The following is a 25,137-nucleotide window of genomic DNA, read 5'->3' on the forward strand; positions in this document are numbered from 1 at the left end:
CTTTTAAATTCAGAATCTAAATGGAATATGAAACCCAGCTTGTAGTCTAATGTTCCACACTCATCTTCAGCCAGAGATGCTCTTAATATAGAGATCTTGTGTGGAAAACTCAAGTATAGTTTATTCATAGAAAATAACTTTAGACAGTCTCCCACTTACAATTTTTAGACTTATGGTTTTTTTACTTTATGATGCTGTGGAAGTTATACACATTTATAGAAACTGTATTTTGGATTTGAATCCTAATCTTTCCTGGGCGAGCGGTATGTGGTGCGAAACTCCTTCGTGATGCTGCACGGCAGCCACCCAGGCAGGGATGACGGCAGGGCACCACCAGTGCCCCAGTGTGCCCTCACTGCTTGAAATACTTCCGCCCCCTGTAGGCTGGTGTGCTCCCGACAGCACCCCCCCACTCGCCCCACCCTCCCCACCCCCGTCAGTCCAGAGCATCTGTATTGTAAATGCATCAAATGCTGTGTTACCAACACCAGTGTGAGTTTAATTTTTACAGTAGGTTTAAACATGAAAATTATCAGTAGGTAAAGTAGCTAACCTTAACAAAATGCCTTGACTCCTAGTTAGTTTAAGAATTAAGTATTTTAATTTCTTTTCCATTCTATTTCAGGCTGGTACACCCCCCCGAAGGAAGATGGCTAAGTGTACTGACTGCCGTGTGTTTGGACCAATGTTGCTTTAAAGAAAATCTTTCCAACGAGCAGACAAGCTTTGGGTGCCCCCATAACAGCCGTACTGAAGACGTTAGCTCATAGATATTTTAGTGGATAATCTGTCAACTGACATCCTATATAAGTTATAGCCTTCTCATTTTGCTCATTTTATTCTCTTGGACTGAGCAGTGGGGCTTCACTGTATTTTTCCTGATAAATACACACACTGGCTACTCCTGATCATCTCTTTTTCTTAAACAATGAAATCTGTTAAGCAGGCAGCCAGCATCAGGTAACTGAAGCTGTGACTTTAGGGTAACTTTTCCATAATGAGCGCCTGTGTTACTAGGACTTGCAGTATGTTGTTCCATTCAGAGCCAATAAAGGTCTATTTGCTGTTTAATATTGGTTTAGAAAATTTAAGGTCTTCTACATCATAGTAGCCTTTTCAGATTAAAACCACTTTATAATATTGCCAAAATAATGATAGGAAACCTACTCAATAAATTGTTAAATGTTTTTATGGCCACGTGAAGATATGAGCTGTTTCCCGAAGATATGCTCTTACCTGAGTTGCACTGTACTTCTCAGGCAAAGTGAAGCAGGGCTGGGCCAAGTAAGCAAGTAAGGCCTGCAGCAGTGACTTCCACTGGGGCACCGCTGTCTTGCTGGGCTGAATCTGTTTATTGGTTCAGTATGTCTTCTGAAGATCTGCAGTATAGATCTTGAAGTTATTTAAAATACTAAGTCATTTTACATTTCCATTTTATTAACGGGATGTTGCAATCATTTGTAAACTAATAAATTTTTAAAGTGATTGGCACACAGACTTCTTGAACAAAAGCTGCACACTGAAGTACAAAAAGACACCTAATTTGGAGACTTAAAATTTTTGCTATAATCATAACAATGGCTTTTACTTAAAGACTAATAGGAACTCTACACATGTTAGTTCTTTTTATAAAACCTGACTCAAATCAGTATACCCTCCATTTTATTGCCTTACCTGAATCAGTCCTCTTTGATTGGTAATCGATTTTTGTATACCCACATTTGATTTAAAAGTAACTTCTAGTTATTAAGCACTTTTAAAATGAAATTTAGAAGCACACTTTTCTGCACAAACCAGTTACAAAGTTGAAAAGTGTTTCTTATGCATTTGCTTTGAGATGCAGTTTTTAACTTTGTAAACCACATTGGAGAGACTTGGCACTTCTGCATGGTGTGGTTGAGAGGACAGCAGAAAGAGAGTTCCTGGAGTTCTTGTTCACGTGGTTACAGTTCTGATTGACAGTTGCTCAGACAAGTGACAAGGCAGGATTCTTTAAAGCATTACAGTTCCTTAAACCTAAGGCTAAATCTTGAATACATTATGGAATTCTTTAATATCCGGATGGCTAACAGATTGACAGCTGCACATTTGGCATGCTTTGGGTTTTGTTTTTTTTTTTTGGAGTTTATTTTTCATTGCAGATTTATTTGGCAATGTACAGTAAATTTTGTAAACTTGCATCAAGTTTATGAATAAAGAATCATTTAAAAAATAACTCTGTCATTTTCCCCTCATGAGAAATACTGTTAGCTTCAGGTGTCTGTAGGTTCTATTGAGTTTCTAGAATAGGATTCTATATGGTGCGGTGGGGTGAGGAGAGACTTGAGGGGAGGAGAGCAGGTTGATTAAACCAGAGAAAGCTAGAGACCCCAGAAATGGTGTGTACGGACATTGCATACTCAGGTCTTCCTCAACCTTTTCCCTCTCCCACACTCATTCTGTAATAGAAATTCTTCGTGGCTGTCCCTAGGTCCCCCAGTACAATATTCTGCTCCCTCTGGACCCGTAGCCTCCTTCACACAGTTGTCAACTTACCTCACAAGAAGTCCAGAGGTGGGAAAGCTCCAGGCACTGCGTCTCTGAGATTTTTCTGTGTAGGTTTCACTCTTGAATTGGAAGTTACGTCTGGACGTGCAGCCACGCTACTACATCCAGAGGTACATAATGGTGCTGCCTTCCAGTGTCTCCTTAGGCCGTGGGGAATCTTTAGAAGCCCCTGATTTGCCCTGCCCCCCCCCCCCCAGCGTGCTGCCCCTCATTTTTCCGTTCGTGGCACTGGTGCCACCCTTAATGTCTGGTGAAAAGCATGAAAGTGTCGAGATTATTTGGGACTAGTGGCTCTCAACATGTGATTTGGGGAACCCTGGGGACCCCGTGAGACCCTTTTAGGAGATTTTGAAGGTCAAAATTCTTTTGCTGAGACTAAAAACATTATTTGGCACTTTCAGTCTCATTTTCTCGCAAGCGTACAGTGGAGTTTTCCAGAGGCCCCGTGACGTGACATTGCCACAGACTACTCGGAAGCCGATCAGCTGCCTTCTATTAAGCCAGAAATTAGAGGTTTGCAAAATGTAAACATGGCACTATTCACTATTGGGGGGGGTTGGGGGAGTTATTTTTTTATGACGTTATTAATGTGCAATGGATTTATTACCTAATATTAAAATCTTTTACTATGGAACATATTAGCAGACATAACCCACATAAACAAGGTCTTTGGGGTCGTCAATATGTAAGGAGTTCTGAGGCCAGAATGTTTGAGACCCACTCGTGTAGACCAGTTATTGGGGATGGAGCCAGGGCTTCGCCAGCAGGGGAACAGCGGCGGTGGAGGTCGGGGCCAGGCGCGTCTGCTGTGCTAGTTTTCCCGCACCCGCCCGTGGTTTCCAGCCTGAGTCTGCCTCGGACTCTGGCGGGGCGGGGCGGGGGGGGGGGGTGGGGGGCGGCCCGCGGAGCGCGGAGCGCTGAGCGCCGCAGTCCTGGGGTGGAGAACGCCAGACGCCCCGCTGCGGCGGCGCGGGGACTGCGTGCGGTTGGTTGTCCAGCCGGGCCACGCGCGGACGGGTGCGCGCAGACACCGCCCGTTGGAGCGCTGGGCTCGCGCGGTACTAACAGGCGTGGGAGGGCACCTATTATCGCTGCCTTCAGAGACTCGTGAGCTAGAGAAAGAGGCGGCGGCTGCGCGCGGGAGGCCCAGCGTGCGGGACCGGCTGCGGATCTGACAGCTTCCGGGAGGGCTACGACCCGAGGGCCCACGCCGGAAGTCTGCTGCCAGAAGCCCCAGGCACCGGAAGTGGCGTGCGCGCCTGCGCAGAGTGCGCTGGCTGGGAGCTGGTGCGGCTTCCCAAGCCCCCGGGGCGGTGGTCCTGCTGCCCGGACAGGCGGGGAGGAATGGAGCGGGTGGACGGCGGCGGCGGCGCCGATCGCGGCGCCTCAGCAGACCCACGGAGCGCCTTCGTGCTGAGTAACCTGGCGGAAGTGGTGGAGCGAGTGCTCACCTTCCTGCCTGCCAAGGCGCTGCTGCGGGTGGCCGGGTGAGGAGAGGCGCGGGCTGGCCGGGGTTTGCCCCGCAGGGTGCGAGCGTGGGCGGGGTCGGGCGGTGGCCGGGAGGGAAGGACTCCCGCTCACAGCCCTTTGTGGTCGCGCCCCCAGCGTGAGCCGCCTGTGGAGGGAGAGCGCGCGCAGGGTGCTGCGGGCCCAGCGCGGGGTGGCCTGGATCGCGGCGGGCCCGGCGGACAGCGGCCACCCGCAGGAGCACTGCCTGGTCCGCGTGGCAGCCCGGGAGCTCGAGGCAAGTGAGACGGGTGGGTGGGTCAGCCTTGGAGAGGTCGGTCTGCTTTGATCCCAGTTTCGTGCATGGGCTTTATTTGTATAGATTAGGGAGCACTTTCTCATGTCCCGGAAAGACTGGAAATGTCAGGTTTCACGCCTGTGTATTGTAAGGATGTGCCATGATTGTATTTGATCAGTCCTCTAATGTTGGGCACTTTATGGATCCAGATTTTTACTATTGTGATAAGAGGTACTATGCAGAACCTTTCCTTTACCTGCTTCCGTCAAAGCTTTTATTGTCACTGCTTTGCAGGAAAGGCAACTAGGTCTCTTTAGCTTAGTGTCACGTAAAAAGGCCAAGAACTAATCTTGAACCCAAATATTTCAAACCCTAATGCTGTTCTCTTTTGTGGTGTATCTCTGGGCCCCACTTTTGAAAGATGGGCATCACCTGGGCAGGTGAAAACTTGAACTGAGGGGTCAGAGAGGCAGCCTCCTTAGCACAGGTGACAGTGAGGCTGTGGTATCTCACTGGGCAGTGGGAGGAGCCACTGGAGAGGGATTTGCCAACCCCGAGCTCTTTCATTTCCCTAGACTTGAGCTTGAATTACCCACAAACACGGAGGTAGCATGGCCACCACCTGACTCCAACAGTAAAGTCGGGGAGTTACCACTGGTGCCTTCCTACTGTCTGAGCCTCCTATTCCATGCACATTTTGCCAGTCTTCCCAGTGACGTCCTTCAAAGCAAAAGGACTCAGTTTACAATTTTATGTTGCATTTATTTGTCCTATTTCTTAAGTCTTTGATCTGGAACTGTTTCTCCAGCTTTCCTTGACTTCCACAACTTTGACACAGGCCAGTTAGTTTGTAAAGCGTATGATGTATTTTAGGTTTGGATTACGTACCTCTGGCCATAATATTCCAAGCAATGCTGTTGTTGTCGCAGCCTACTAGCCATCATATGGTTTCCATTGGGCCCATCTCTGGTGATAGTACCTTTGATTTTTTTCCTAATATGGTGTCAGCCAGGTGTCGCTGCTGTAAAATTACTCTTTTCTACTGTAGTAAATATTTGGTGGGGAGATACTTTGAAACTATGTTAGTATCCTTTTTCATTGTATTCATTTATTTACTTCTGTGTAGCCTCTTAGTCTCTTATTAACTTTTTTATTTAAAAATATTCTAAATGTCCACTAAAATTTTTATGGAACATCTTGCCATTTGGAACTTTTCTGAATAATGGAACCGGGTTCTAGTTGTCTTCCCTCTGTGCTATGAGAACATCTCTTGGAGAGGATTGTCATTGCCGAGGCTTCTGGTGAGAACTGGGAAGGGCAATTCAACTGCTCTTTAGCGGGTACCAGAAAAGAGAGAATTATAAAACCTCAGCACCAGACCTCCAGCCTTTAAGAATAGGGAGCCTAAGTCCTGAACACTTTCCAGGGTCATTGTGTGGGTTTATGGCAGTCAGCATGAATGCCTAAATCTTTTAAAATTTCTCTCCTTTCCTGTCTGCAGCAGGCACTACAAACTCAAATGGCTCCAAAGTTAGGCAGGTGTCTCTGGTCAGCCAGGTGTCTCCGTGTGACAGTGGAGGGAGCTTGCCTCTGTGCAGCCCCGGTCAAGGGGAATGCACAGGGTCTGTGGCCAGAACGTCCAGTTCTTCAGAAGAGTCTGGAACTCCACATGTCATGTGAATGTGTTGTGGAAGTTGAAATGTTGGCAACGACGTTGCATTCTGGGAAGATGCCTTGTGTACCAGGGACACTGTATCCCTGTGTCTTACCCCGCCCTGAGGCCACCACAGCAGCATCACTGTGTCACAGTGTCTTTCATGAGTTTGTCTCAATGGAATCTAATACGAGGCATCTTCATGCACCCTCAAAATATAATGGATCAGCATTTTCCGTGCAATTAACATCGAGACTTAGTTATATGGTAACTACCTCATTTCCATCGTGATAGTCAAATGTCTTTGAAAATAACCAGCTCAGAAGGAAACATATATTCACCCTTTTCATTTAATTCAGCCGCTTTTTCGCTTTGCCGCTGTCTGTGAGGTTTAGTGGGAAGCATGAGCTTGAACACACCCAGCTCCTCAGTGGCGCATTGCTGGGATGTAAGCATACGGCTCAGGAGGTCCAGTGCTGGGGGGCCAAGGAAAGGGCTTAGTGGAAGAGGAGGCACGTAAGCTGTGTCTTGGGGGACAGAATATTAAATCAAGTGGGAAAGGAAAAGAGCTACAGGAGAATATATATACAGCAGATTGTGTGTGTGTGTGTGTGTGTGTGTGTGTGTGTGAGTGAGAGAGAGAGCGATCATAAGCAAAAGTCCCCTGTAGGAACATGGCTGGAGTGAAGGAATATTTAATTTGATGGGCAAGGCGATGAGTACTGTGAACATTGGCACCTTCCCTGTGTTGCCAGATCTGTTTCTGTTACTGCAATGCCTGTTCAGGTAAAGTCAGGGGCTTTTTTTTCTGGTACTTATTTGCTTAAGAGCTTACATTATTATGAAAATAAACTTCTTTAGTGAGTCTGGAATGAGTTTGGCTTGAAGAAAGAATAGATGTTTAACAAATAAATGAACTGAAAAGGAAAGAGTGGGAGTGAGACATTGAGAAGTGGAGGGACTCAGAATAGGCTGGCCTTGACCTGAAGGAGGGCGGGGCAGCCGCTGGGTGGACCCTGAGAGACTCCCAGGGACCTCAGACTCCCAGGGACCGCAGATGCACTCGTGGATTCCTGTGATCTAATTCCAGCTACTCTTCTCTTTGCAGAATGTTCACATCTTACCACAGACGGTTCTTTACATGGCTGATTCTGACACCTTCATTAGCCTGGAAGAGTGTCGAGGCCACAAGAGAGGCAAGTATCAAAAGAAAAAGTTTTGGGTGTTTTTGTTTCCTTCTGTACCATCCGTTTGACGTTAAATACGGTCCCCGTCCTGAGGGTGACTCTCTGAGGCCCTGGGCCTCCCCTCTGCAGAACGCAGGGCTGCGTTGTCTCTGAAGCTTGAAGAGCTCCTTTTTCTTCAGGGGTTGGCTCCTGAACCTTGCAGCACAATTGAAACGGTTTCTTTAGAAAGGTATTTTTCTCACTTTGAAATACTTTCCTCCTCCAGGCCCTTCTTTTTATTATTAAAACAGGATGTGTATCTCTGGCTATTCTCGCCTTTCTTGGCGGAGGATGATGGGGACCTGCTCACTGCAGTCATTGGACTGAGGCAGTGGGTAATCCTCCAACTGGACCCCAGGGGGCTGTGTTTGCGGCTTTAATCACAGCTGACCAGAGAGGCACGATAGCAAGTCTAAAATTTCGCTGCTGTAGCAGAGTTTGACATCCCTGGAGCAAAGGCTGTATGTGAAGAAAGCAGAAAGGCCAGCTGGTGGTGCTACCAGGTCAAGTTTAGGATTAAAATGTAAAACAGGCCGAAAACAGGAGCCCAGTTGTTTTCCTCAAAGTTTTTAAACTTCCGCCGTATGGAGCGTTCCGGTGTAAAGTGACGTACACTTTGTTCAGTGCCTGCCTTTCCCGCCGCACCCTCAGCTGTGCGCTTGCCCGGGTGACAGCTGACACTGTCGCGCTGTGTCCTTACAGCGAGGAAGAGAACGACCATGGACACGGCGCTGGCCCTGGAGCGGCTGTTCCCGGAGCAGTGCCACATCCTGGGGATCGTGACCCCGGGGATTATAGGTGAGAGCGAGGCCCCGACGTGATTTCCCGCCTCGCCTTTGTATTTTTGGCCGTGCAAAACACATTGGCGTTGATCCCCGTGATCACTGTGCCACATCTCTGGGCTGTCTGTACACACCAGCTGTACCGCATGTCTTCCCAGAAGCCCTTCACGAGGGGGGAGCGGTTGTCTTCTGCCCTTCTGCCAACCAGCGCCAGTGAGCATGCTCACGGTCACTGCTGCTGCTGGGTGAGGGCAGGGGCCACCCCAGGAACTGCTGTTTCTCTGCTTGGCTGCCACTTCTGAAGTTGGTCGCATACATAGTGCCATTTTCCCAGTTTGTTGCTCTGAATTTTTGCTGGTTTTTATGGTTTTGATTGTTTTCTCTAGCTAAGGGGAGAGAGACGCCCTGTTGAGGCAGTGACAGGGCAGTGGTTCAGCCACCTGGTCTGGGATCTGGCTGCACCGATGCTGTCTGTGTGACCGCACAGGACCAGCCCCTGAGGGGTGCCAGGTCCCCACCTGGGCAATGGGGGCGGTAGTACCATCCTCAGGAGGTACAATGACTTAACACACGGAAGGTACTTAGAACACAGGTGTGCAGTCAGCAATGAGTAAATGTTAGGTATTATCTTTGTTCCACTCAGTAGTAATCCCTAGTGGTCATTTCTGATCCTCATTGGAAGACTTTTAACCTCAACTTCAGTCTTGTCCAGTGAAGCACCAAGGAGTTCAGGTATTTACAAATGAATAAGGGTATTTGATCGGACTCTGTGCTTCCATCAGCTCTCCACATTGGGGGTTAGGACTTCATGTACATTTTGGGGGAGATACAATTTTGATTCTGATACCTTCCTTTAACATTCACAACATATTACACATATATTTCCATGTCAATAAATACATCATTCTTAATGGCTACATTGGATTGTATAAATGTAACTTTTAATCTAAATATCAGTGTAGGACATTTTGACATTTCTTTTTATTTGTCACTAAAATTTTTCTGCTAAAAGTATTTGTGTGTGTGTGAGTTGTGTGTGTATATGTATGTTCAAGATAAATTTTTTAAAGTGGGACTGCTGAGAAGAAGTATTTACCACCCCACCAACTTTTTATTTAGAGAACTTTTAAACCTATAGAAAAGTTGAAAGAATAATAGTACATTAAACACCCACATACCCTTCATCTCATACCCTTTTTAAAAGATTCACTGTTTTAAAAAATGTTGCCCCATTTGCTTGTTGGGTCTTCGTTTATAGATACATTTCTTTCTGAGTCATTGCAGAGCCTCATGACTGTACTGCCCCAAACCTGGAAGCTGAAATCTCGGGTGGCAGCCTGTGAGCACGCTGGCTGGCTGGCTGGGGAGGCGGGAGGTGGCATGTGCTCTGTGACAGGAACCTTCGGTTTTGTTGTTTGAACCGTCATTTTTTGTGGCATCTGTTCACCAAACTGCTTCACTTTTCTCCTAGTGACACCAATGGGATCAGGTAGCAGTCGGCCTCAGGAAATAGAAATTGGAGAATCTGGCTTTGCTCTCCTCTTCCCTCAGATTGAAGGAATAAAAATACAGCCCTTTCATTTCATTAAGGATCCAAAGAACTTAACACTAGAAAGACATCGCCTCACCGAAGCAGGTAAGCTCCTGCTCTTTCCCGTAATCCCCACCCTGTTGATGGATTGCGTCCGAGTCCAGAGGAGGTTCACGGAACTGGAGCTGTGAGTCGTTCAGACGAGCAGTGAAAGGCGAGTGCAGTGCATTTCAGGTTTGAGAGAAGGTGTAGGCGAAGGCAGACTCTGTCGAGCAAGGGTTTATGAGGACATGTCACTCGGGAAGCGTGGCTGAAGCAGGCAGGTCATGAGGGGTCGTTTGGAAGCATGAAAGGACCGGCTCCGTGTCTAAGCTGTGATGACGAAGCTTCATCTCACACGGTAGCCGCGAACTGGCTACTCGAGCGAGCAAGGCAGTGTTACGGCCTTTTGTCCACAATCTGCACATGAAATGGTTGGCGTTAACTCGTTGAAAATCACGGTTGGCATAAAAAATCCGCAGTGGTGACCCCTTTGTCTACGCATAGGTCAACTCGCCTGCAGAGATAAGGCCCCGTTGTTTGAAATGGCCATGAAGCCAGCGAGAATCAAAACCCGTGGCCACAAAAGGAACGTTTGTGAATGGCCAGCATTTCCCGAGGCCTAAGCCGGGCGCCACACCACAGGCTGCTTCTGGTCCTCACGACAGCGTTGCTGGTGGAATTTATTGGGCTGTCCTGTGGATGAGGACTCAGAGTCCAAAGGGAGTAGAGAGCTGAGTATCTTAGAGCACGCAGTGCAGACACAAGATCCGCAGTAGCTGGGTTGTGCAAGCCCTCACAGCCTCGGGGGGCAAACTCCTCTCAGGAGAACCTCCGACTGTGCCTTTCCAAGCAACCCGGTGTCACGTGTAGCGGCAACTAGGGTTTCAGGCGCGAGTGTGGCTGGGTAGCCAAGCCAGGGCAGCTTTGTCGTGTCCTCCTGAGACTTGGCGTTGGGAGACTGGCTGGATGGAGCCGACAACGTTCAGCAGACCAGCTCGCTTTAGAATCGGTTACGTGGTTAGGAAACCGTTGGTCTGAGGTGGAGGCCAGACACGTGGTTGGAGCCCTCGGCACACTGCCCGGCGTCCGTTTGTGGCGTCCGTTTGTGTCGGCTGCCGCTGAGGGCTGCGTGAGCCCGCACAGGGCAGCGCAGTGCAGGGCTGCAGCGGGGGTTTCGGCCGCAAAGTCAGCGCAGCAACGAAGAAGAGAGGCAGGTTGATGCCGACAAGAGGGTGGCCGCGTTCAGTGGGTTCATGATACAGAAATTCTCAGTTAATTTCATTCCGTGATCTCCCATCAAGATCCGTGATTATAACTTCCGGGACCCCTCTTCCAAAGCAGGTCCCAGTCCAGGAATTCGATGAGGATGTATTTTGGGGGGAACCACCATTCAGCCCACTCCGGATTAGTGCCTTTTTTCTCCATTTCCCTGGGTCTCGGGTTCCCGCTGCCGCTCACTTTTCTGTGTGAAGCAGAGTCACTTTAGTCCCAGGCAGGCCCTGGGAGGACGTGGCCTGGCCCCCGGGTGCTGCTCAGTGACTGGCTTCTTCCTTATGTGTGTGGGGTGTTGACTGTGCTGTTTTCAAACAGCTGTTTAGTTTTTTTTTACTGGGGAAAAGCTGTAGCAAAGATTTTGAGTTGCGTTCAAGTTTGTAGAAAAGGGAAAATTTGACAGCTTAAGCACTAAGTTGCACAGAACTGAAAGTACAGGTTTTAACAGTAACATTTTACTTTCAAAATGTAGAAGGTAACGTTTTAATCGGGTAAATTTAAAGTTCCCGTTTTGAGGCCGTGACTCCTTGCTGCTCCTCGTTGCCCTGCAGGCCTCCTAGACAACCCCGAGCTCCGAGTGGTCCTGGTGTTCGGCTACAACTGCTGCCGGGTGGGGGCCAGCGACTACCTGCAGCGAGTCATCGGCACTTTCAGCGACATGAACGTCATCGTGGCTGGCGGCCAGGTGGACAACCTGGCCTCGCTGACCTCCGAAAAGTACGTCTGTGCGCGGAGGGGCGCATCCTCGGGGTTTTGTCACTGTGGTTCTTTTTAAAAACAAATTTGCAGACTGGTTAACCTTAAAAACAAATTTGCAGACTGGTTAACCTAACCGTTCACTCCATGTCGTGGTGGGTCCTGGGTGAGGGGCTCCCTGACCACCATTCTGCTCACAGCTGGAGAGCAAAATGCACACACGTCGTCCTTGAAGAACTTCCTCTCGGTGGGACTCATGCGCTCTCGGAAGTAATGCTCAACCTTGTCTACTAAGGCCCCGCTCTGCCTCTGTGTGACCTGCGTGTCACTTCCTCTCCAGTTCTGTCTAAGAGCAGATCTCAGGGTCAAGCTTTTCAGAGCCTCTGATGTGCTTAGTGCTTCTGGAATCTTCTAGAGGGGCAGTAACATTACCCGTGGCCATCCTCAAACCGGTTTGGCCATAAAACTTTTGTTTCTGTGGAGCCTCTGCAGGCCCACCTGTGCCACTGGGCACGTGCATTTGGAATTCTGTACTAGATCTTTTGAACGGCTTTGTCAAACACAATAATTGTTTACTTCAGGCTCTGCTTTCAAAGATAAAAAAAATATTTGCTCTTCTGTCATAACTCCCTTCCCATTTTGAATGCACGTATGTAGTGTTTTGAGTTTGAGCTACTTACACGAACAGAAATATCAACTGTCTCCAAAAGCAGGAAGGTGACACTCCTACCCCCCGATGTGCCCTGCAGACCCCTGTGCTCATTTCTCACTGTTCGAGTTAGTGTTTCGCCTCTAGAGTTAGCGACGTGGAGTGTGGTTGGAGCGCAGCCTCTCTCAGGGCCGTGTCAGTCGCCCCAGGTGTGACGTTGCACCCTACCTGCCCTTGGCCTCCACTGTTGGGTCAGGGAAAGCAGAGAGCTAAGTCGGGTCCCTGGACCGTCGTCGGGGAGGAAGGGAGGGAGGCCAAGTGCACTGAGCTCCAGGCAGTGCTCTGCCTCGAGCAGCTGCCGCGGGGAGTGTCCCTCACAGGACACGTCAGTGTGGTCTTCGTCCTGGGTCAGCGTGCACGAGAAGCCGTTTGCATAAGTCAGTGCAGCGACCTAAGGGTGTTCAGATATGTACCTGCTCCCACCCCCCCAAAAAGGTAGGTCAGTGATTCTCCAAGACAAGAGATTCACAACACACAGGCAGTCGTGTGCCGGAGAGGAACTGGGGTGAAGTCAGAGGAGCCACAGGAGCCTCGGGAAGGTGGCTTCTCCCCCTCAGAACTGGCTTTGCCACTGGCTGGCCTTACTCTATTAGTCATTTAAGCTTTTTGAGTCGTAGTTTCTTGTCAGTCCAGTGACTCCTGCCTGATTCATAGCCTCTGATGTTGGTAAACATGACAGAAATGTAAGGTCCTTGTTTTCCCCCTGTGGGTGTTCACTGTATTATGCTTTGTCATTGTATTGAGACTGCTTTTTTTTTTTATTAAGAATGAAATATTTCATTGAAAAGTATCAGGCAAATACAAACAAAAAAGGAAATGTGTTTTAACCTTCAGATTAAGCTGAATTTTAGGCTGAAAGCAATAAACAAGACGCAGCAATGTAATCGTATTTCTTTACGGAGCCAACAACATAAAGCTAGGAACACCTTCCATGACTGAATAGCCGCGGTGGGGGGAAGCACGAAAGAGGGACACAGCCCCAACAAGCCTCATGTGCCCGACATCACTGTGTACGCCAGGGAAGTTGTAACGTTACTTTTAAGGAAGCGAGCAAGGTAGGAGTACCCCTCCGAACTCAGGATTGGTTTTGGAAATCTCCGTGGAGCTGCATTTGCCCCCCTGTATCTGCGACTGAAAGACTAGGGGTTTACTTGCCCATGGACGCGACGTGCCTTCTGCGTTCCTTTCCGTAGTGTCGTGTCCACCCCTCGTCCCACTCGCACTGGAAGGTGAGCCGCAGACCGAGGGAGGGCCGCTAACGGCAGCAGCTCCCAGCCAGTGAATCAGGAGGATTTTCCTTTTGTGTTACCTGTTAAAATTTAATTTTTTTTTTTGGCTTCATGATAAATCGGCGCTGTTCTACTTGACTGTTCCAGGCACCCTCTCGACATCGACGCCACCGGGGTGGTCGGGCTGTCGTTCAGCGGCCCGCGGATCCAGAGCGCCACTGTGCTCCTCAACGAGGACGTCAGCGACGAGAAGACGGCCGAGGCGGCCATGCAGCGCCTCAAAGCGGCCGGCATCCCCGAGCGCAACACCGTGGGCTTCATGTTCGCCTGCGTGGGCAGGGGCTTCCAGTACTACAGAGCCAAGGGGAACGTGGAGGCTGACGCGTTCAGGAAGTTCTTCCCGGGGGTTCCTTTGTTTGGCTTCTTTGGAAACGGAGAAATTGGATGCGATCGCATCGTCACTGGGAACTTTGTCTTGAAGAAGTGTAACGAGGTAAAGGACGATGACTTGTTTCACAGCTACACAACAGTAATGGCGCTGATTCACCTCGGGTCGCCGAAGTAAAGCTGCCCGGGGAAGGGGCTTTCACAGCACAGGACTCTGGGGTTCTGCCTTTCCAGGAAGCGCGGAGACTTGGGATGTATGTATTTCAAACAAAAATAGCTTTACACGTATTTGTTTTGTAGCTTTGATGCTCTAAAGATTTCTTTGGGGTAGTTTTAATATAATAGAAGGACAACCACGTGTGTGACTTCATACAGAACGAGGGCTGGGAGCTTTCGCAGGAGGCGCGAGCAAACCGATCATGGCTGTCGCACCAGGTTCCGCAGCTGCTGTGCGTGTGATTTTAACCCGCCTCCCGCAGAGGAGGGCGGACGGAGGGTTCGTAGAAGGATGGCGACTGCAGGCATTCCGTGACTACCTCAGCATTGTTAGGTGATCTTTTAGCAGAATCATGAAGACACTTTCCTCCCTTAATAAAGGAGGAAAATATTCAGATGGCTCGAGAAATCTTTCTCCGCTTTACAATGTTACCAATTTTTTCACAAGCTGTAATGAAATTATTACTGACTTTTTACTTATTTGATAAATATTGAAGACCTATTTTTGTTTTGGTTCTCTACAGTTGCTTAGTGAAATAAATGGCCAAGACTAATAAGCAGTGTTTTATTCTTCTATAAGGAAAACAATTTTCCTTTTCCCTCCAACCGTGTTATGAGACAGGAATGAACACCGGTCTTGTCTAAGCCACTTTCGCCTGGGCCTTAGTCGCAGGACAACCGGTGCTAGCATTTGCTCCCTAGCCCGGTGCGATGCAGCTACTGCAAGACACCTCCGGTGTAGTTCTCGGTGGTTCTCACAGGAAGGTAGAAAACTTGTAAGGTAAGTGACATCAAATGTGCTGACATTCCTGCTTTTCTATTTTTAAGCACTCTTCTCCCTATTTTTGCCTGGAAAGATTTTTCTCTTCCTGTTTATGCACATGATAAAAATACTTCAAAGTTTCCTTTGTCTTATAGTTCCCCTCCATCTTAGTTCCTGAAGAAAGTCCAAAAATAGTCCGATGGTCACAGAATGTTTAGTCTGTGCACAGTAGTATGCAGGCATTTCTATGTTGCTATTAACTTTTTATTATGTAACACTGGTACCCGTTGTCAAGTAGATGATGCCTCAGAATTTGAGTCCTTGGCTGTGCTTACATAGCACAGAAGGAAAACACGTTGTAAATTATTTTGGTTCTGTGATGTTAACCAAAGTTGGTTAAATTGTAGAAGAAAAGTGAATTTTAAAAATGAAAATTTTAAAATATATGAGCCAGGGGATGACGTGGATTACAGTGTTTTGTCACTTACATGAAGTGGCTCTGCAGGGTCATTTCATATAACATTTGAGGTTAACAGAGGGATCCTATTTGGTAGTCAAGCCTTGCGGGGGGCTTGTTAGGAATAGCAAATTCATTATGCCACCAGGCTGTGACCTTGGTGCAGAATAGGAGGAGAACTTGACCCAGGAGAAATCAGAGCAGTACAGGAAGTCCTCACTTAACGGTGTCAATAGGTTCTTAGAACCGTGGTGAAATGACAAGTGATGAACCCAATTTCACCACTTCAGGCTACTTGATATGGAGTTAAGTTCCTGCAGCAGCTCATAGGGTTGTAACAGGATGACAGTAAATGCTACAGTGTTGCTTGAGGGCCCATTGCCCTGCTGAGAACAAAGGTAGCCCAGGAAGGGAAGTCATAATTTAACCAATGTTACAATGAAATAATCTATTACAATTTTGGAAGGCTTGTCTTAAATAAAAGCGTTCATTAAAGGAATAGTTACTGTTTCCACTGGAAACACAAGTGCATTCCTAGAAGTGGCAACTGATGTAGCCATTTGTAGCCATTTGGAAAAATGGTCACAAGAAAAATGGACAAGAGCACAAAATGAGAAGATGCACCGCTGGTGTCTTCGCGCACTGAGTGGCCGCCGCCTGAGTGGTGATCAGGTTGACAGGATGGCTTATTTAATCAAGATGTTGGTTGGAGCGTTGTCTTGATTAGTGTGCTCACTTCAGTAGTGTCATGTCCACCCCTTGTCCCACTCGGACTAGAAGGTGAGCTGCAGACCGAGTGAGGGCCGTTAAAGGTAGCAGCTCCCAACCAGTGAACCAGGAGGATTTTTCTTTTGTTTCACACGTTAGCTTGTGGGTTAGGTTCCTGGTTAGGGCGCGGATGACCCCCGGTCCATGCACATACGAGAAGCAGTCAGTCAATGTTTCTCTCTCTCCCTTCCTCTCTAAAAGCAATGATAAAAAATGCCCTCAGGTGAGGATAAAAAAATATATAAATGTATATACATTAATTTCCTTGATACACTTTCAAAGCAAAATTTTTCTGCAGCTACAGTTTGTTTATAAAAGGAATATATTTCCATTCCCTTTATCCAAGTAGAACTAAACTCCTTATCAGTGAGCAGCAACTCAAGGAAGTGAAGGAAAGGTAGGCTTTGAGATTCAAACCCGGGAATGGACACTCTGCACAGTGATGTAATAACTAATCACCGTCTGTGTGCCGCTCTAATGCAGAGGGTCCTGCAGAGCAGGTTACCACTGTAGTCCCCTCAAATGGCAAACATACCAACTTCCGAACCTAATAAGAGAGACCAGATAGCAAGTGTTGTCATTTATTAACATTGAAAATTTAACACAACGAACATGTAAAGAATGTAAAATAAACTTTTACAAATCTATATAAAAGTTTTTGACAAAACTCAACTTTTATCACTTCATGCACACTCTATAGCTTACATTGGCAGCACCGTAAGTTGCATTTTAATAGAAAGAGAAGACGGTATGTAAATCAGGGGTGTCCAACCACGTGGCCCAGGATGGCTGTGAACATGGCCCAACACAAGATCGTAAATTTACTTAAAACATTAGGAAATGTTTTTGTAATTATGTATCACAGTGTATTTAATATGTAGCCAAAGACAACTCTTCTTCCCATGTGGTCCAGAGATGCCAAAAGGTTGGACACCCCTGCTCTGAATCGTCTTGATTGGAACTTTGTAGATGAAATTTTGAGATGACTGACTTGATTTCATTTGTAGAGACTGGGCATGGGTCTGCTTAATAAAAACCCTGCAATAACCGAACAGAACAAGCATCAGTGATAAGATCCTTGTTTAATGAACAAAACTAAACCCTATGTAAAGAATGTGTTCCTTGAGTTGTTTTTCATATTGGCAATTGCAAGACATGCTATTTTTGTCTTATATACATCCATTGTGCCCTACAGTATACCTGAGGGGCAGGTAATAGGAATATATGCTACCAGGAAATAGAAAACGTTGGCAGGAGCCAATAAACCTTATCTAAGATTTTGGTTCTAAGAGTGCACGGAACATTTTCATTTCATAAACAGGTTGTGTAAAAGTTATTGTTCTCTGTTGACTCATCACAGCCTGCAAACAAGGCAGGATTCATAATTATAGGAAACTGGAAAGAAATCTGTTCATTGATTTTAAGTGCAGATGATCAGAATGAGTATTTTCAGACCATTTTCTTAACATTTACACAGTGCCCAGTCTGACTAACCAAAATTCAGTCATCACACATGTGCCTGAAACACTCTCTCCGAGGCCTCATCGTGATGTGAGAATGACAGATACCTTAGTGACACCAGCCAAACGGTGGACTAGGACGCTCCGGAACACAGACCCCAGCGGGCCGCAGTGGGAACCAACTCTGCAGAGCTCTGGAAAAGAGGTTTACGGCACCCGAGAAGAAAAACCAGTTTTAAGGGCATAGGAAAGTTTTGTGACTTTTCACTGACCCTTGCCCCAGTGCAGCGGTGGTCTTATTCTTAAAGTGGCAGACTTTATTTGCAAATGAGTGTTTATGTCTTTCCTAATCTAGGGGGTACCTAAAGGACTGACCTAAGTGTTCATCTTTGTTTTGCATATCTTGGAAAAAGGGGGTGGGCACCGCTTGTAAAAGCTGGAAGGTCACTACAAACTCACAGACCTGGGGCAAGAGGTTATGGGTGGAGACATAAAATGTATAATATGTAAAGCTCAGAGGGAGACGCTGGGGTGAGACAAGCTGGTCCAGGTGAGAGGCAGCTTGTCTCTGCCAGCTGACTTATTGTTGGACAGCACTGGCCCTCTGGAGGTGGCCCTTCCTGACAGTAAAAAGGACAGAAATTAGGTAAGTGCAAAAGCGGAGAGAAATTTTCGACTTGACCATGTGGAGGTTTTCTTCTCCACAACCGCCTGACACAGCCAGGGCTACCCCACAACGCGGCCCATCAGTTAACCAATCTGCCGGGCAAACAGGGCACCTCTGGGGACTTCACATGCTTGCGATGCCACTTAGTCTTCTCTTTGAAGACGGCGGAGATGCTATGGTTTTGTGTAATGTGTTCGTGCTGTTGCTAAAGAGGTCAGTTTTCATTATTTGGAGCCCTTACGTGACTTGGGTCGAGTTTTAGTCAACTGTCCTGTTCACTCCAGGATTCCACGTTCACAAGTCTCTGAGATAGCCTAGTGTGCGTTTGATGATTAGTGGTGAGAGTTATGGTACCAGGCACCTCCTAAACCTCATAAATCCTGCATTCACTTTCACAGAATTTCAGAAAAAAAAACTGAGGACCAGAACTAATGAATGAAAGTAGTCTTCAGTGTGCAGCATTATTTCACGTGACTCTTTTTTACTTTTGTCTCGTGAGTTACTAGTCTCCTCATAGTAATGGCCTGCTGGTTTGTCTGTGCAAACTGATTTAAATCCCTATGGAGCCAGGGAACATGTCTGTCTTGTTCACTATTCCCTAGGGTCAGCACAATGCCTAGCACGCAGTAAACGATAGTTGACCCTAGATATTGATCACGTTATATTTTATTTACAGTGTTGGATAAGTTGTTACTTTTCTTTAACATTCCACATTTACTTTGCATAGACCTAGCCTAAATATTTAGGTGTTTGCAGCGTATTTGCTTTAGTGAATGTGTGTTTGCTAGTTTAGAGGAGTCAGGCTAAATAACGACAGTCCCAACAAGCAGAGACTGCTTAAGATCCTGTGACTTACGGATTTCACAACTGTTAGAGAGAGAACCCTAAACTGAAAACACTGTCCAGAAGAGTATCCCGAGCTAAAGGGCATATAATTATTTAGTAGAACAACTACTTTATGTGTTACTTTTTCCTCTTCAGAAGCACATCTCTCTGTTGCTTACCTGCAGAGGCAGTAGAGGGCTCCAGCGATAAGAGTTCCTAGAAGAACCGCCAGAGCCACACAAGCTGCAAGCGGGCCAGGTTTCGTTTGGGTGCTGGTGCTTGGGAGGAAAACCTCCTCACAACGAGCTCCCGTATAATTGTCCATGCAACTATAGAAGGAAATTTTGGATAAAGAACGGCATTCTTTGTTCCATTAACTAATACAGAACGCAGATGGTATCCTACTGGCATCAAGAAAAAGGACTAATTTTCAGATTGCGAACGTAGGCACGTTCCACGATGCTCATGGAGCTCCAGTCACAGTAAAACAAACGAGCAGGTGCGGTCTGATCCTTGCCATCTTTTCAAGTTTTCTCCTTGCTTCAAAAATCCATAGAAAATTACAGACTATTCCTCTAACGTTCCAGGTTTACAGTTATGTAAATATCCACACTTAAATTGTTCTGAAATTTATTTTGTGAAGTCTGGTGTAGATGTGGGTCTAAATGTACTTTTTCTCCATATTGCTAAGTGGTTATTCCAGCCCTGGTTATTAAATAATCATTCCTCTTCCTACTGTTTAACGTGTTAAATTTGTTTAAGTAACAGCATTTCTAATTGAATCTAGAATTTTTAAAACTTTTTATTTGCCAATGAAATATTGCTGCCACCATTAGAAAGACTTAATTCTTCATTTTCCTTTCAACATAGCAAATGTAAATTTTGGTACCAGCACAGTTTTGTATTTACTAGTCTAAACTCAAAGCAAAGGACCTTATGTTGGGCTTTTTTTTTTTTTTTTTTGCAATAGTGAATTCTCTAGCTGTTTTGCTAGTAAGATTAAACGCTTAGAGTGTCTTGTGTAAACCACTAAAATCATAGAGTTCACTAAAATGAATTATTTAAATTCTGACTAGGCTTGAAACTACCATACGAATTTTCAAAATAAACACTTTGAGTGAGACTGTGATTGGCCACTGTTTTAAGAGCTTAATTTTGTTCTATAAAAGTATTAAGAGTTTTCTCACACTTTTTCGTCTCACATTTTTTTGTTCAATATTTATCAGATAAGAAAAAAAAATCTCCGTGTCCTGCCAGTCCCTTTCACTCACCCACAAAGCAGGCTGGGCACCGCAGGTACCACGTAACAGACCCCCCCAACCTGGTTCAGGCAGAAGGACCTGTGACCGGGGCCGCGGGGCTCTTCGTGATCTGAAACATGGATGGAGGTGAAATACAGGGAGACAGGTTAATGTTCTAATAAAACAAGGAAAAGGAGCAGTGTCTTATCCGAAGCAGCAATCCTAAAAATTAGAATTGTTTCTCAAAATGAGGGACTTAATCTTATCAAATAAGGAGTAAGTACAGACTTCTATCTTTTTGAGGGAAAAATTGATCGGTCCTGAGAATATGGCCATTCATTATAACAGATTTAAAAGCTACGTTTCAGGAATGGTAGATCTATCAGATTAAAACGAGTCAATTAGGATTTTAAAATCAACAGTGGCCCTTCTCATTTCCCGAGATCCTGCAGCATGGCGAAGAGCGCCTCTCTCTATATGGAGGGTGTATTTACATTCTTTTCTCTTAGGCCTCAAATATATTACAGTCAGAAATTGCATTGGAAAAAAGACTTAGAAAATTGAAATGAATTCTGATTTCCAAAATTATCTTTGAATTTGCCTATATTTCCCAATTTTAACATAAAATAAACCTAAATGGTTTTGACTTGCAGGGGGATTTTAGGTAATAGCTAGTAACTAAAGACATGTCTGAAGTGCTAATGTCAAATTAAAAACCCAAATTATTGCTTGATATACAGCCAAAACTTTCAGAATATTAAAATAAACCTGTATTTCTCACTGCTTTTCTCTGCCCCCTCTATCTCTAGCCTGCTTCCTTCTCTATTTTTGACCTTTCCCTTCTCTTCCTTTATCTCTGCTTTTCCTGTTGTCCTTGGTACCTCCTCCTACCTTACTGCCTTCATCTGTCTACACTTTTCTTTTTTTTAAACCCCTATCCTTTCTTCCTGGTCACCAAAATCATTATAGAGAAAATTTAGAAGCAGCCACAGTAGAATTCATTGAGCCGTTATACTGCTATTCATGATTAGAAGAGCAAGTGGCTGAATACTTTATTTTTTGTCCTTGAAGGGGGGATTGCACTGCTTTAAACTTACACATCGTTGGTTCCTGTGTCTGCCTAGATGATGACCTCTAATCTCATAAAAGAATTTGGCATTACTCCAATTAGGCACTTAAAAAGAGCATGCTAATTTTTTAAAAAATTATCATTTCTTTGCCACTAAGATATCAAAAAGCTATTAAGATGTAATCATTATTGAGCCAGATGTCTCTGCCATAAGAATTTAAAATTTTAAAACTTTCCTTCCACCTAAAGTAGATATCATCAGATTATAACTCGAAGTATAAAACTGTGAAGAGAAAAACAGAACCACAAAGAATTTAAGTGGAAAAAAAGAAACCACACCAAAATTCTTTTATATATTTTCTGTTTCACATGCTGTCATGCTTCTGTACAATCAAACAACTTGTCATAAAACAGTGCTTACAGTTTTTCAGGAATAATTTGGCCAAAAAGTAAAATCTCAATTAATGTTACATCGAATCCTGAGAATCATTAGGCGCTTCCATCGAGGCTAGAGTATAATTTCCTGTAGCTGAAATTAACTTCCTTGATTTTAACTGGATTATAATCAGTCATGTCTCAACACTTGGTATATTATCAACACCCTGAATCATTACCTCTGAATCTATTTTTATTCTGGTTTCATTTACTTATTTGAAAAGTTGATACCAGTTAGACTGTGTTAGTTTATAAAAAGCAATAAAATATATGTCTAAAATAAAGTTCATGTTATAAAGAAAGTCTTTTACTTTTAAAATAAAAAATATATCAGATCTTTAAAACAATTATAGGTGGGGAAATATAGCTGTGTTAATAAAAATTATTTTTTTCTATTACTATGTGACATACTGACAAAAACATAAGGTTACAAGAAATTGCCTGTTGGCATATTAACTTTTAAATAGTTGCATTCTTGGCCAAAAGTTTAGGTTTTGAAAAACAGCACCTAAAATGAATAATTTAGGGAAAATTATCTTCTTTTGAAGGCATTATAAAATGTCAAATATTCTAATAGCAGTATTCTTTTAAATAATGAAACTAAGACATATGCTAGTGACAAATTTCTTTGCTTAGAGTATTTTTTAAATACTTTTTACATATCAGTAAACTTGAACAGATAAAAGTAAAAGATCAACATTAAACAGTACAAATGCACTAAATAGAAATCATTGTCTAAACAATGTAACATAACCTTAAATCTCTGGAGAAAACTAAGTTGTACCTTTAATAAATATTGTTAATATAATAGTATATGTGAAATTACATATGAAAGCTATGTCAGTAAATGAATTCAAATGACCTGAATTGATTTTATTTTTTCATAAAGCCTATTTCTAATCTGATTTTTAAATAGAATCAATAATTTGCAGCTTTTCAGGTTATTGAACATGGCAAAAAACATGCTATAGAAAAAATATTTCATAGCACTTGAAAGGTTAGCATTTCTATAGCACTATTATAAAAGTACTGGTACTTTAAAGTTTACTGTAGATTGTACATTACATTTACTAATCTTTGTTTCAAAAATGTCTGGCATCTGGCAAAGCAAAGTAGACAGTAAGGCATGCTTATGTGCAAAGGTACCAGCTATAACAGAAGCCAAGAAGTTAAACATATTTTTTTTATTTTATTTTAATCATTGTTCAAGTACAGTTTTCTCCCACTTACTCCCATTCCAGCCCACCCACCCAACCCTCCCCTCTTCCCTGCACTACCGAAGTTAAACATATTTAAAGAAGGATCTATACTTACATTATGATTACAAACTCTTAATTTCTTCATAAAGGGACCTTAACTCCTAACTGAGGCAGATAAGACTAATGGAAACATCAACATCCTATTAACACAGGTGTAATATCAAGGTCTTCTCCCAAAGGCAATTGCTTATGCAGACAAGTAACGGGGAGGAGGGGGACAGGATGGGATGGGGGTGGGAGGGAGAGAATAATCAATCATTGGCTCCTTGTATGAGTTTCTTTTCCCAAACAGGTCTTACCTCAATGAGAACTTACATTTATACAAACAACATTTTGGGGGGCATAGGCATCATTTCAAAGGTTTTGAATACTGCCTTGCCTTTTACAACAGGTCAAAAATCTGACTTATTGGGCCACAGTGTGCAGTGTGGGCGAGGCTGAGACGAAGACTGAGGTGTGCAAAGAGGTCAGGACCAGCCAAGGGACCCGCCCCGTTCAGTCCACATGTTCAGAGTTGCAAATAGAGCTGAGTTTTATCTAGAAAAGGAAGTGTACTAAGCTGTCCTCTCACTTTACTATCCAATTTTAAAATTTATGAAATAGATCGCATTTTTAGACTTTATTTCCCTTTGCATGTCTGATTAATTCAAAAGTGTTGTGTAACTTTGTGGAAAAAATAAATGTTAACACGGAGCTAATAGACGAGTGTTCCACAGGATTTCTTAAAAAAAGGACTTCTGACAAACCATATAGCATTTATGTAAATAATGATTTGAAGGACTTATAAAACTGTAAGAAGGTAATAGTTACAGTAGAACACCAAGATGAATTTGAAATGAATATAATCACTGAACATGACTAATGTTGATGGCGTTATAGCTACCTGCAAACTGGCAAAGCTATAATATATGCATTAAGGAAAGCTGAGTTTTAAAAATAAATAATTTCAAAATATTGACTAAAACTAGAATATTGTGTCAGTGCAGTATAAGATTCTTCATCATGTAATTATCTAGAATATGCCAAACATTTAAAGATTTTATTTACTTTTAGAGAGGGGAAAGGAGGGCGAAAGGAGAGAAACATCCATGTGTGAGAGAGATACATTGATCAACTGCCTGTCGCGCGCCCCCTACTGGGGACCTGGCGCACAACCCAGGCATGTGTCCTGACTGGGAATATGAACCGGCGACCCTTGGGTTCGCCGGCCGGCACTCAATCCACTGAGCCACAGCCGCCAGGGCAAAACACAGGTTTTTTAAACTAAAAGAAAATTGGACTTACCTCAAAAGGCATTTTGGTGTGGGATATGCTAATTGCAGACACATCAGAAGCAGGTGTATCTGGCAAGAAAATAACACAAAACTTAAACCCACAGTTAATTTCTTCCACTCCCGCTTTATAGCTCCTGTGTCCTACAAAATGCCCTCTCATTAGTCACCCACAGCCTGTTCTACTTACACCTCCGGTATTTCTCGCTATTGATACGAATCACCTGGCACAGTTAAAAATAAAAATGGCAGGACGCTCCTGTAGATAAGATTTTCATGGCTGAAGGTGAGGCTCCAGAACCTGATTTTCACAGGTGTCTCCAAGTAATTCTTTCAAAACGAGCAAGAGGCTGGCCCCAGATCTTCAGAGTTCCTCTATCAAGGGCGTCCAACCTGCAGCCCTCGGGCCACATGCAGCCCAGGATGGCTATGAGTGCGGCCCAACACAAACTTGTAAATTTACTTAAAACATTATGAGATTCTTTTTCTGTGATAACGTGTCACAATGTATATAGTGTGTGGCCCAGAGAAGCCAAAAGGTTGGGCACCACTACAACACTGATCTGCCTCGAGGGCTAATTAATCCTCATCTGGATGTTATAGGCTTTAGGGTATTTGAAAACAGGAGCAGGACCAGCTGGGAGAAAGTAGGACGGTGTCTTGTCATCTTGGGTTTCCCACACTCTCAAGGAGTGGTCAAAGAGGGGGAAGAGTTTAGTTGGGATACGGCGGTGAACTAGGACACGGCCAGGGGGCAGCACCGAGCTGACCTGCAGGGTTGGGGATTTTTTATTTCACCGTTACCACAGAAAATGGTTGCACCTACGTTTCTGATGAAGTCAGATTTTTTTAAGCACTTAAAATACACATATAAAAGATGTTAGCAT

At 44.7% G+C, this 25,137-nt stretch overlaps 2 protein-coding genes across 4 annotated transcripts in view; both read left to right on the plus strand.

Annotated features, from left to right (window-relative positions):
- UBE2Q2 (ubiquitin conjugating enzyme E2 Q2) overlaps window positions 1-2,215 on the plus strand; it is a 34,478-nt gene extending 32,263 nt beyond the window's left edge. For both annotated transcript variants that reach the window (XM_045825013.1, XM_045825015.1), the window contains one exon: window positions 626-2,215. In XM_045825013.1, the coding sequence (XP_045680969.1) occupies window positions 626-657 (32 nt within the window). In that variant the 3' untranslated portion in view covers window positions 658-2,215. The remainder of the gene's footprint in view (window positions 1-625) is intronic.
- Window positions 2,216-3,517: 1,302 nt separating this feature from the next.
- Window positions 3,518-14,592, plus strand: FBXO22 (F-box protein 22). 2 transcript variants are annotated; one of them, XM_045825046.1, is made up of 7 exons: window positions 3,535-4,034; window positions 4,153-4,291; window positions 7,054-7,141; window positions 7,874-7,969; window positions 9,425-9,589; window positions 11,350-11,515; window positions 13,580-14,592. In XM_045825046.1, exons 1-7 carry the CDS (start codon window positions 3,892-3,894, stop codon window positions 13,995-13,997), a joined length of 1,215 nt encoding a protein of 404 aa, XP_045681002.1. In that variant the 5' UTR covers window positions 3,535-3,891; the 3' UTR covers window positions 13,998-14,592. The 2 variants fall into 2 exon arrangements, with proteins under 2 accessions (XP_045681003.1, XP_045681002.1); XM_045825047.1 differs by lacking the exon at window positions 7,874-7,969 and having other exon boundaries at window positions 3,518-4,034.
- The last annotated feature ends 10,545 nt before the right edge of the window (window positions 14,593-25,137 follow it).

Source organism: Phyllostomus hastatus, unplaced genomic scaffold, assembly GCF_019186645.2.
Source record: "Phyllostomus hastatus isolate PE091 unplaced genomic scaffold, TTU_PhHast_1.1 phas_scaffold_555, whole genome shotgun sequence".
Taxonomy (NCBI): Eukaryota; Metazoa; Chordata; class Mammalia; order Chiroptera; family Phyllostomidae; genus Phyllostomus; species Phyllostomus hastatus.